The sequence below is a fragment of the Mus caroli genome, chromosome 8 (genome assembly GCF_900094665.2).
Source record: "Mus caroli chromosome 8, CAROLI_EIJ_v1.1, whole genome shotgun sequence".
Lineage (NCBI taxonomy): Eukaryota > Metazoa > Chordata > Mammalia > Rodentia > Muridae > Mus > Mus caroli.
The window spans coordinates 95,721,475-95,733,391 of NC_034577.1; the positions used below are offsets into that span (position 1 = coordinate 95,721,475).

Genomic DNA, 11,917 nt, shown 5'->3' on the forward strand with positions numbered 1-11,917 from the left:
CCACCCACTTTATTCTTTAATTATTATAAATTCATATAGAAAAGGACTCAATTACTGTGAAGAGGAAGGGACGACAGATGCCAATCTGTACCATCCAAAGATCCTGAAGGGCACTGTAGCTCTTTCAGGGGAAGAGTATCCGATTCACTGCAGGCAACAGAACTCTACATGTCCCCTGAAGGCGACTGCCTTGCCAAACTGTGGGTGGTATTTCTGGCTTGGAAATCTGGAGCTTCAGTAATGTTGGAATTGCCAGATGTTAGGGTACCCACCTTTAATCCCAGCACTTGGGAGACAGAAGCAGACAGATCTTTGAGTTGAAGTCTAACCTGGTCCACAGAGCCAGTTCCAGGACAGCCAGGGTTACAGAGAGACACTTTGTCTCAAACAAACAACAAACAAATATTGTTGGAATCTCTATGGTTGCTGATCACCCCCTATACCTGGAGCATGAGTCTTCTACTCCTACCCTGAAGTCAGATCTGTATGGAGAGCCCCTTTCTGCTCTTGGGTCAAAGAGGGCAGCTTTCCAGGACTAGCAAATCACTGAGGTCAGCTCAGCTGACGAGCTATCCATTAATGAAACATCTTTATCTAGGGACCTGGAAGAGGAAATTGAGAGAGTCAGACATGTGGGGGAGCCAGGTAGATGAGATGAAAGGTCAGCCAAGAGCAGAAACGAAAACAGCAGCCCCTGGTCAATGTCTGACCAGCAGAGATATTTTACAAATGGTTCATCAGCTCTTCTTGGGCATAGGGCCCTGGGTGCAACTATTTGTCTGTCCTTCCATCTACCCATCTGTTAATCTTCCCCAAACTGTATGCCGAGGCCTAGCCAGAAACAGCCTTATCCTTGGCGCAAAGCCACATGTTAAGATGAATCAGATTGGGCCCAGTGGAGCCAGTGGGTGGAAGACAGAAGACATACCAAGAAGAGGGTACAGCAAGGACCAGGCCTGGGGGATGGGGAAAGGTTGAATCAAGGCAGAGGTTAAGATATCTTGACTACAAAGGGGAGGGCCTAAGTGCCCAGCAGGTGCATTGATGGTTATGCAGAGAGAAGGTACAAATAGCAGGCTTTAGCAAGACAAGCAGAAAGCCCCTGAAGGAGGGAGGCTCCAGAGAATAAGAGAGAGGCTGGGAGGCAAGACTTCATGTGCGATTCCACTAGAATGCCTTTAGTGGGTCTAGCCTCCTCCCAGTTCACTAGTTGATGCTGTTATTTTCTGCTTCTACTTCAAGGCTCTAATTACCCTCCGGCCAAGGGTTTGAAGATTGCCAATCCTATGCCTACTTCCCACATCTACTCCAAGATGCCCAGACCCTCATATCCACAGGATCCCCTTGTCCTCATAGCTTCTGAAATGAGACAGACCGGGAGCAAACGCCTGGCGCTCCAGCTAGCTGACCTTGAGCAAGTCATCCTACCTTCCCTGCCTCTGCCCCCTATTTTGTTATACAGCAGCAGTATAGGCACTGTGGAAGGACCCAAAGCTTGACCCAACCCCATCAAGGCATCTGGAAAACAGGCTAAGCTTCAGTTCTGGCCACTTGCTGGTCAGTGGAGCAGGGAACCTGGGGACCCAACATCCAGGTCTTCAATGATGGACAAGCCTCGGGTGGAGGATACAGTGTGAAATCCTCTAGTCCTCAGCGTGGGTGGGTATCTCCTGTCCCAGAGTTCATATATGTGCTGGCAAAAAAGGGAGGAGGGTGGTGGGGACCCAGAACCGATAAGAGATGAGGAATAGGCTTATCTCTTCATGACCTCCTATCTTGACCTGAGACTTCACCGGCCAGTGGGCGGGTGGGGGCAGGGCAGGACCAGCCTTTTCGGCTCTGTTGGGGGGTGGGGGCGGGTCCCTGGGGAACCGCTCCTCCCGCCCGCCGCCACTTTAAGAGGCTGCTCCACCGCGGCAAGCCGGGCCGTAGCCAGAGCCGCAGACAGAACGAGCGGACAGAACGGAGCCGGCAGGTGCAGAGCCGCGGAGACAGCAGCGGCATGACCGGCCACCACTGTTGGGGCTACGGCCAGGACGACGGTAGGCGCAGACCCCTGGTTCTCACCCAGCTGGACTCACTGAGACCCGCGCGTCCGACCAGCTTTTCGGAACCCGCAAGCCCCACGCTCCAGAACCCACCCGGACCTCTCTCGTGTAGTCCCCAGAACCCAACCCCTGCCCTGCTTCCTCTGCTCTGGGCGCAAAGTCCGTGCTGCGCCCCGGGCCCTCCCGCGAACCACTGGGTAGCTGAGCGCGTCCTGCCGCCGCCTCCGCGCAGCGCGGGACTGCAGCGCTGGCTCCCACCCGGCCCCGCACTCTCTCTCCCCCGGCGTGCGCAGCGCTTGCAGGTGGCTTAGGGCGACGGGGGCGGGAGGGGGTGGCCGAGTCGCAGCGCCGTGCGCGGGTGTCATTGCGGGGAGCGCGCACAACGGATATACAGGGACCTCCCTGGAGCTGGGCTCCGTGTCCCCAAGAGAGTTTCCCCATTGGAGTGTCCGAGCTGCGGTGCAGACTGGTACACGAGGAAAGAGGGAGGGCACTTCGGGACACAACGGGAACGTCTGGGTGTCTACACCCGGGAGAGTGTTTTAGCGCGCCCTAAATTGAGTGGGGCCATGGGTGCCGGTCTGGCCTGGAGGACCGCTCCCCCATTCTGCCTCAGTTTCCTCGGCATGCAGAGAGAGTATGGAAGAAGCCGGTGAGCCAGACAGCTTGAGTGTGGGTCTGGGGCAGGTCAGCTCCGTTTGGGTGTGTTTCTTGCCAAGAAGAGATAGGGTGTGAGGGCAAGGAAGGGCTTCTCCATTTCTCAGAGAAGGATGATCACCCAGGATTCTGATAGGAGAGGAACCCAGGCAGGGCAAGTGGAGTGGAGAGTAAGGGCTGGAGGGATACTATCCCCCGAGCCACACTTTTTCCATGGATTGTCACTGTAAGAGAGAGCGAATGTCCTGGGCTATTTATTGTCTGTGGTAGGAAGTTGCAACTAACCAGAGGGAATCCCATACTTGCTGCAGATTCTGCCCTCTCTGGGACTCTCAAAGACTAATGACCATGTTTTTGGAAGGACAACCTTAGATCTGGACATACTAGACTGGACAGAGACATTCAGGGTAAAAGGAGATGACAGAGACCGGCAGAGATGGTGAGAGAGGCATAGAAAAGCTGGGTTAATAAAAGACCATCTTCTGTCTGCAATGCACTGGATCCGCTTTTAAGTGCCGCCCCGCCGCCCCCATAGTCCCAGTGCCCGTCCCTAACCTTTATACTAGCCCTGTCCTCTAGCTCTGTGCTTCGAGCATCCTGAACAGCTTGTTCTCCTCAGGCACCTACCCCTCACGCAGTCAGACCTGGGCGGTCCAGCTCACGAAAGGGAAGGACAGAGGACAGAGGTGCCCAAATGCGGCATCGCTCACAGGGCTTCAAAAATAACCCAGTAAGGCTGGGCCACCATTCTGAGTCATCCATTGGGGACACGGCTCTGTCGGCAGCACCTGCTGCTGTTTTCTCGGGAAAACTTAAGAAGCCAAAAAGGGGGAGAAGCACCAGCCGGCAGTAGCTCTAAAAATAGGCTGCCTCTCAGGATGTTCCCCAGGGAGATGCTGAGCCTCCCCACTGCAGATGGAGTCTCTGGGAGGCAGGTGGTGGGTGCCTGTGGGTGTGCATGCAGGTGTGTGTGTGTGTGTGTGTGTGTGTATACATACATGCATTCCTGGGTATATGTGTGCATGGGTATGTGGTCTGCTGTGGTCCCTTCATTGGGATTCCAATAGAAGGTGTATATGTATGAGGGTGCATATGTGTATGTGTCAGATGTAATCAGCAGGCCTGGGGGTGGTGTGCAGGGGGAGCTTGGCCCTTCAAGATCTGCTGAGTCCAGGTCACTGCATATGCATACATATATGTATGGACACAAGAAGATCTATACAGACATGTCAGCACATGTTTGGAGAAGACAGGTAGAGGCAGTCCATGCACATGCTATATGTTTATACCCATGCATGTGACATGCTGTGTGCTTATACTGTTGCATATATGCACATGTGAGCATGCATGCCTGATCCCCAGTTTCTCATTTATGACATGAATCCCATGCTGCTTTCTACCCCATAAAATTCTGGTTGTGAGGAGAAAGCATGTCCCCTACTAAAAGCCAGGCTGATGAGAGTTTTTATGATTCCAAGTGCCAAGTTTACTAAGTTCCCTGGGGTACAGGAAGAGGCTAAATTGCTCATAGGGTTAGATAAAATAGCGTGGCTTCAGATGCCCAAGGACGTCCCTGAGTGTTTGCTGGGGGTTGGATAGAGTTACTATCTGGAACCACCTCTCAGTTGATGGCCTACAGTGCTTCTCTGGGCTCCTGTCAATGCTGGGGAAGGGAATGGAAGGGGTTTGGAAGCTGTTTCCCAGACAAAGTAATGGCGGGTAAATGAAAACATGAAAGGTGGGATTAGGATTCGGGGTTGTGTCCCCCCCAGAGCTTGTCTTGTCTTCCAGAGCTTGACTGGCCTGAGTCCTTGACCACTCTCTATCTATAGGCCCTTCAAATTGGCACAAGCTGTATCCCATTGCCCAGGGAGACCGCCAGTCACCCATCAATATCATATCCAGCCAGGCTGTGTACTCGCCTAGCCTGCAGCCACTGGAACTTTTCTATGAGGCCTGCATGTCCCTCAGCATCACCAACAATGGCCACTCTGTCCAGGTGGACTTCAATGACAGTGATGACAGAACCGGTAAGTGGCCCCTGCCAAAACCTAGCACCAATCCCCTTTGGACCTGCACCACAGGTGGGGGGCCATCTTAGGAGGGACGGCTTGCTGTGGTAGGGAAGCGAAGCTCCCCCTCTCTCAATGGCTGTGGTAAAGCCTGGGGCTTAGGCTCAGCCTCTCATTGCATAAAATGGAGCAATAAGATATTCCCTGGGGGCATAGAGGAAGCAGGGAAAAAAAGATGGAAATGATGTTTGTAGTCCTGCATAAAACAGATGCTTAAGAGCTGCTAACTCCCTTCCTTCCATTCCTCTCAGAGCTTCAGAGCAGTTTTGTTTTTGATCCTAGACACTCACTGACCTGCCTGTGGCCTTGGGCCAAGCCCTCTTTACTGTGATCAGGACAGGTCCCCAAAGGAAGGGGGTGGGGTGGGGAACTGAGGTGTTCCGTGTGCCCAAGTACATGCTAGAATTCAGGCAGCCTCAGCTGAGTGGTGGTGGTGCATGCCTTTAACCCTGGCCCTCAGGAGACACAGGCAGGCATATCTCTGAGTTGGAGGCCACCCTGGTCTAACACAGAGCAAGCTCCAGCAAGGGCTAAACAGAGAAACTCTATCTCAAAAAAAAAAAAAAAAAGAGACAAAAAGAATTCTGCTAGCCTCTCCTTTATTCTTCCCAAGAACTCATTCCAGTCACTGAGGCTCAGTGGTAGAGCACTTACCCAGCATGCACAAGGCCCTGCATCAACCCATCTGGGACTGGGGATACAGGCTCAGTTAGCACCAGTGCTTTCTTAGAATGCACAAGTTCCCGGGTTTGAGCCCCAGCACCTCATAAAACCTAAGGTTAATAGTACATACCTGTAATCCCAGAACTCCAGAGATGGAGGTAGGAGGATAGATGTTCAAGGTCAGCCTTGACTACATAGTGAGTTTGAGGCCAGCCTGGGTTAGTGATCCCATCTAAGACAGTGCCTCCCTGCCACCCCATCAGGGGTTAGCAAATCCTCAGTAAGCCTCTGTCCTTGATTCAGAGGGGAGAAAGACTAGCAGAGCCCTACGGAGCAAAGGACAAAGCACTCCTTCAGACTGACTCTTGACAAAGTCTTCATACAGAGCCCCAGACGCAGACCAGGGGTCTGAATGGCAGTGTATGGAGAAGCAGTTTGTAGGCCAGAACATACCTGCTCCAGCTTCATAAGTCTCTCCAACTTATCCATGACCTCCAAGGTCCTCACCATCATGGGCCAGAGTGAAGTCTGCAGAATATTGAGGCCGTGCCTTCCGAGACCTCTTTGCTTTAAGACCAGCGTCCAGGTTTCCAAGACAAATTCCTAGGCAGAGGCCTTAGGGAAAAACTCTTTAGTGAAAGAACATTCTTATCACAGGCTCTGTGAGAGAGTGAGTGGGGTAAGAAGAGAAACTGTTAGTTTTTTTTTTTAATGTAAGGGAATATGATTTTTTTTTCTCTTTCCCTGCCCCCTACTCCATGAAAGTATTCAGGAGAACTTAGCTGTCTAACAGAAAATCAAGAGAAAAGAAAGCCCTACCTTTTACAAGGAGAGTGACTGTAGTTACTTAGCTCTGAGTTCCCTGGTTGGGGGCGGGTGGGAGGAGAGAGAGAGAGAGAGAGAGAGAGAGAGAGAGAGACTCTGTTACAGTTTCTCCAGAGCCTTGGAAAAGAGAGACAATGTATTACCTAGTTTTGCATCCTAAGAAGAATCTTAGGAAAGCAACATGGGACCCTAGGAGTTATAGAGGAACAGCTGTCATGGCTGTGTCTCTTAGAACAGCCTTCAAAGGCTCAACTCCAACACGCCTCTTTGTCTCGGGACCAGAATCCCGGTTTCCAAGGCAAAGGCAGAGGCCTTAGGGACTAGACTTTAGTGAATATTTGGATAACTGGTCTGAGGATTCACACCAGAGGCCCGACTGAAGTTCTACTTACGCAGGGGCCCAGTGGAAAGAGGAAGGTAGGTGGGGGGCTCTGCCATCACCCACTGGAGGTCAAGCGGGCTGATACCCACAGAGCATCAAATACAGAGTTCACAGTGGACAGCAGAGGGTCTGTTATCATATAAAGCAGCTGTCTTCAATCTGTGGGTACTGGTCCTTCGGAGTTGTGCATCAAATGACCCTTTCACAAGGGTCACCTAAGACCATCAGAAAACACAGATATTTACATTACTATTTATAAAAGTAGCAAAATTACAGCTATGAAGTAGCAACAAAAATAATGTTATGTTTGGGGAGGGGGTTACCACAACAAGAGGAACTGTATTAAAGGGTTGAAACGTTAGGGAGGTTGAGAACCACTGATACAATGGCACCATCCTGTAGGGTTAGGAGAAGTAAGCTCAGATAGGTAGAACCCTGCAGATGGGTCTGGAAGTCTCCCAACCATAAAACAGCCTAGTGTCCTGTGCAGAGCCACCAACCCCAGGTCCTGACTCCTTTTGTCAACCTGTACTGTGGTCTTGGATAGCCTGCTTCTGATATAAAGCAGCAGAAATGGACCCCTGGACTTTGTCCTGGTCACCGGTCATGAAGTGGCCTGGTGGAATTGAGCTTAGAGATGTCATTTGATCCAGGAGCTCACATTCAGGCCTACCTAGGGCCTTTCCACCCACAGATCTCTTTCAGCTGGAAATCCTATCAGTCCCAAGAGGCCTTCTGTGCAGCCCTAGATCACCAGCTATCAAAGTGAGAAAGTTACAAAATCACCATGGTTGAGACCTTCCAAAGGGGCTTTCTGTACAGGGGATGGCCCTGGGAGACCCTGGAACTGACTGGGATTATAGGGACTCTCAGGAAGTGGCCTCCTGTTCCAAGGCAATGCCATGTTCTGTTGAGGCTCCATGTTGGAGGGAAGCAATGTGGCCTGGTTGGTGGTTAGGAGTTTGGGGTATGCTCAGTACCTCATTATGTGGTCTTACTTCAGTTTCCTCCCTTATAAAATAGGTCCAGCCAGGCAAGGTGACACACTCCTTTAATCTCAGCATTGGAAGACAGAAGCAGACAGATCTCTGTGAGTTCAAGGCTAGACTAGTCTACATAGTGAGTTACAAGGCAGCCTGAGATACCTAGTGAGACCCTGTCTCAAAACACACACACACACACAAATAATAATAATAATAATAATAATAATAATAATAATAATAATAATAGTAAGATAAAATTGGTCCCAAAAGGGGCTGGAGAGATGGCTCAGTGGTTAAGAGCACTGACTGCTCTTCCGGAGGTCCTGAGTTCAAATCCCAGCAACCACATGGTGGCTCACAATCATCTGTAATGAGATCTGATGCTCTCTTCTGGTGTGTCTGAAGACAGCTACAGTGTACTTACATAAAATACATAAATCTTAAAAAAAAAAATTGGTCCCAAAATAAATTCTTTCCCTTCTGAGCTACTAACTAAAAAAATAATTGTTCCCATTCAGTCATAGGTCAGGCCCTCAGAAATGAGATGTCTATTGTTTGTGGGAACAAAGGTCCTGAGAGAGCTTCTACAGGAAATCTGGCTCGATTTGGAAGGGAGGGACCAGTATAAAGTCCTACTCCATCAGAACAGACTCCTTAACTTTTCAGTAGGCTGTCATACCTTCTGCCTTGACCCAGACTGGGGGTCAGGCCATAGAGACTGGAGGGAAAGACCCATGTCCTATCCAGCAAGTTTTCCACACAGAAAATATAGTCCCTAGCCAGGCTTGATAGTATAGGCCTGTGATCTTAGCTACTCTGGATGCTGATGTGAGAGAATAGTACGTTTGAAGTGAGCAGAGCAACTTAGCAAGACTCCACCTCAAAATTTAAAAAAAGTCCAAAAAGAGTCAGAGATTAGCTTAGTGATAGAGTGCTTGCCTAGAATATTTAAGGCCCTAAGTTCAATCCCCAAGATGGCCAAAATAGATAAATTATGGAGTGAGCCCTTGGTCGGTCAGAATATAGTTCATCAATAGGGTGCTTGTCTAATATGCATAAAGCCCTGGGTTTGATCCCTAACATCACACACACACACACACACACACACACACACACACACATCCCTACCTGGGCTGCCTGGGTCCTGGCACTGCCACTCACCAAGCTGAGTGCTCTCCCATATGAATGGCTACATCCCACTACTTCTACCCACAGTGGTGGCTGGGGGCCCCCTGGAAGGGCCCTATCGTCTCAAGCAGCTCCACTTCCACTGGGGCAAGAAGCGCGACATGGGCTCAGAGCACACGGTGGACGGCAAGTCCTTCCCCAGCGAGGTGAGGTCTTTTTCACTGTATCCCTCTGTTGCCTGGGGAAGGAGGGTATATGGGACTGTGGGCGGGGGTGTGGGGGCTCAAGGATGCCTGGAGAATGGCTCTGAAGAACATGGGTCTTTGGGAGAGACCCCCTGTCCTCACCTGAATGCTGTCCATATTCCTGAACTATGTATGCATCCTGGAGTTTTAGGAAGGACCCAGAATAGGATGAACACTACTTGTGGTTCTCCAGGGACTCACTAGGATCCTGAGGTTAGGGGGCTTGCAGCCCCACCTCTTACAGAGGGAGCAAGGGAAGACTGATTTCATTCCCCTGCTGTTTCTGGAGGCACTCAGCCCTGGTCTGGCCTGGCTTGTTCTTGCCTCTCCAGCTACATCTGGTTCACTGGAACGCCAAGAAGTACAGCACTTTTGGGGAGGCGGCTGCAGCCCCTGATGGCCTGGCTGTGGTTGGTGTCTTCCTGGAGGTGGGTGGTGGATTCCCAGGGCTGGGAAGAGTTTGGGAGACTCAAGTTCCCTTAGTTTTGGAATGAAGGGATTGGGGGCTCACACTGTCTTCTTCCGGGCAGACAGGAGATGAACACCCAAGCATGAACCGCCTGACAGACGCCCTCTACATGGTTCGATTTAAGGTGAGACCGGTGGGGCTGCTGTTCCTAGCTCGAGCGGCCAGCTGGAGAGAGAGGATGGTCGAGACTGGCCCGTGGATTGGCCCATTCGCTTTTGCATTCTGGCCTCACCCCTAGCTAAGCCCCAGTGTGAGGGCTGGTTCCTCAGGCCATGGACCTGGCCTTTTTCATCCGGACCCCACAGATGCCTAGCATACATATCTAATCATATGGATGGTGGTCTGTTCCATCACCCCAGTGAGGGCATCCAAAGGCAAGGGTATGAGCAGGATGACCAGAGAGTCCCGGAAGCCACAGTTTTTACATGTAAGCAAATGAGAGGGCCTGGCCCTGGCTGGGAGGTAGCACCTAGGGTCACATATATTTGCCTACAGTTTGTACCATCATGTCAAGAAGAGGCCCACATCTTACTGACAGCAATGAGCAAGGAAACTCCTAGGCTGATCTTGGTAGGAGCTCTGTGCTAATTCCTGGGTTCCCATCCTTCCCAGGACACCAAGGCCCAGTTCAGCTGCTTCAACCCCAAGTGCCTGCTGCCCACCAGCAGACACTACTGGACCTATCCTGGCTCCCTGACCACACCCCCGCTCAGTGAGAGTGTCACTTGGATTGTGCTTCGGGAGCCCATCAGGATCTCCGAGAGGCAGGTGAGACCTCCCAACGTTCCACGGATGGGAACATTCAGATGTCAGCCCTGGCAGGATGACACCCAATGAGCAGGATGTGGTCTGGGCCCTTCCCTTTGGCTACCATTTTGACTACTAGACTGTAGGATCTTTGATTGATGTCAGCTTGGTTGCTAGCCCTGAAGATCCAACCGTTGGCGGGAAGCGAAGGGGCCTGAGCCTGGGATCACTGGGTTGCAGTCAGAAAGCTGCAGTTGCCCAAATGCCTCAGCTAGACAGGATCAGAACCAGCCTTCTGGTTTCATGTTCAGGGGTTCGCACCCATTAAGAAGCAAATGACTGAGGTTGACTCTCAAAGAAAAGAAAGGGCAGGGAGAGTGGAGTGAAGCTGGGGAAGCCGAAGGGTAGCACTCCCTGAGCAGCATCTGGGATCAGAGAGGAAAGAGCATCCCACCCATTCCCACCCTGACCATCCTCTTTGTCTTAAGATGGAGAAATTCCGGAGCCTGCTTTTCACCTCAGAGGATGATGAGAGGATCCATATGGTGGACAACTTCCGGCCACCACAGCCGCTGAAGGGCCGAGTGGTCAAAGCATCCTTCCAGGCCTGAACTTCCCACCTCTCCAGCCAGCCACTGGGGCACCATCCTCCCAAGGGCTTCCATGTCAGCAGACACCAAACCATCTGAGGCTCGCTCCCAGTTGGGGGAGGGTGCTACCGGCCCTCCTTCAGCTGGCTTGCTCCTTGACCACATTGAAGGGTTCTTGAAAAAACCCTTGAGTTGGGGGTACCCTCCAGCTGCCCTGGGGAGGCTGGAAGAACAGGAACTGAGCAGAGTCCCAGCCTGGGCTGCCTCTGTTCCCCCAGATCCAAAGGCCCCTGAGAATCTCCTCCTGTCTTCCCTGCTGGCTGCATTAGCAGCCCCAACTGGAGTTCACACTGTGATGGCCAAGACACAGCCCCTGCCCTGCAGGGCGGGGTTGGCAGCTGTCTCTGCCATAAAGACTCAAGCAATAATTAGAGGTGGGCAGAGCTGCCCACTCTGCATTACCTCTTCTGCAGGCCTCTGCCATACATGCACCTCACTGCCAGGCCATTACAATAGCACCCAGACGCTGGAGGCAATGTGGCCCCCTCCAGTCATCTGCTGCCATGGGCAGGCCCTGGCTATAGCTTCTATACTATCTCCCTTTGTTCCTACCCAGCCACCAAAGCCACCTACATAACAATCCACTCATGTACTAGCAAATAAATTCATTTATTCATGGAACCAATTCTCCCTGTGTGCCTACGCTCTGTCCAGTCCTGCTCTAGGCTCTGGGGAGCGGGTGGTAGAGAGTCAAGGAGGAGGCTAGCACTGACTACCCAGAAGCTGTGGGAGCAGAGTGACAAGCCCCCTCTTTGGGGGAAGACTGTAATTCTAGCCAGTGCTCTGAGGCGGAGAGGAGTTTGAGATAGAGCAAGTGCAAGGCTCCCAGGTGAGAGTTTAACATGACTAGAGGGCTGATCCACAGGGCAAGGGAATGGGGTGGGGGTGGGGCTACCAAGGAGCCATTGGCAGGGCCAGGCCTGCAAATGGGGCAGATTCTTAAAGAGTGAGGGGAGGAAGCAGTGGCCTGTGGCTGTGGCTAGGAGACAGAGAAAAACAGACAGAGGTGGGTGTGTGTGTGGGGGGGGGGGGAAGACCAGTGTCCCCA

At 51.9% G+C, this 11,917-nt stretch overlaps 1 protein-coding gene across 2 annotated transcripts; it reads left to right on the forward strand.

The window, feature by feature from the left end:
- The first annotated feature begins 1,919 nt into the window (after positions 1-1,919).
- Positions 1,920-11,491, forward strand: Ca7 (carbonic anhydrase 7). 2 transcript variants are annotated; one of them, XM_021169514.2, is made up of 7 exons: positions 1,920-2,042; positions 4,538-4,735; positions 8,846-8,964; positions 9,336-9,431; positions 9,534-9,596; positions 10,085-10,240; positions 10,708-11,491. In XM_021169514.2, exons 1-7 carry the CDS (start codon positions 2,003-2,005, stop codon positions 10,828-10,830), a joined length of 795 nt encoding a protein of 264 aa, XP_021025173.1. In that variant the 5' UTR covers positions 1,920-2,002; the 3' UTR covers positions 10,831-11,491. The 2 variants fall into 2 exon arrangements, with proteins under 2 accessions (XP_021025173.1, XP_029336463.1); XM_029480603.1 differs by lacking the exon at positions 1,920-2,042 and adding an exon at positions 2,409-2,700.
- The last annotated feature ends 426 nt before the right edge of the window (positions 11,492-11,917 follow it).

Coding starts and splice junctions, on each gene's coding strand:
- Ca7 (XM_021169514.2), top strand. CDS start 2,003: ATGACCGGCCACCACTGTTGGGGCTACGGCCAGGACGACG. Junction 2,043..4,537: donor GGGCTACGGCCAGGACGACG/GTAGGCGCAGAC, acceptor CTCTATCTATAG/GCCCTTCAAATTGGCACAAG. Junction 4,736..8,845: donor TGACAGTGATGACAGAACCG/GTAAGTGGCCCC, acceptor TTCTACCCACAG/TGGTGGCTGGGGGCCCCCTG.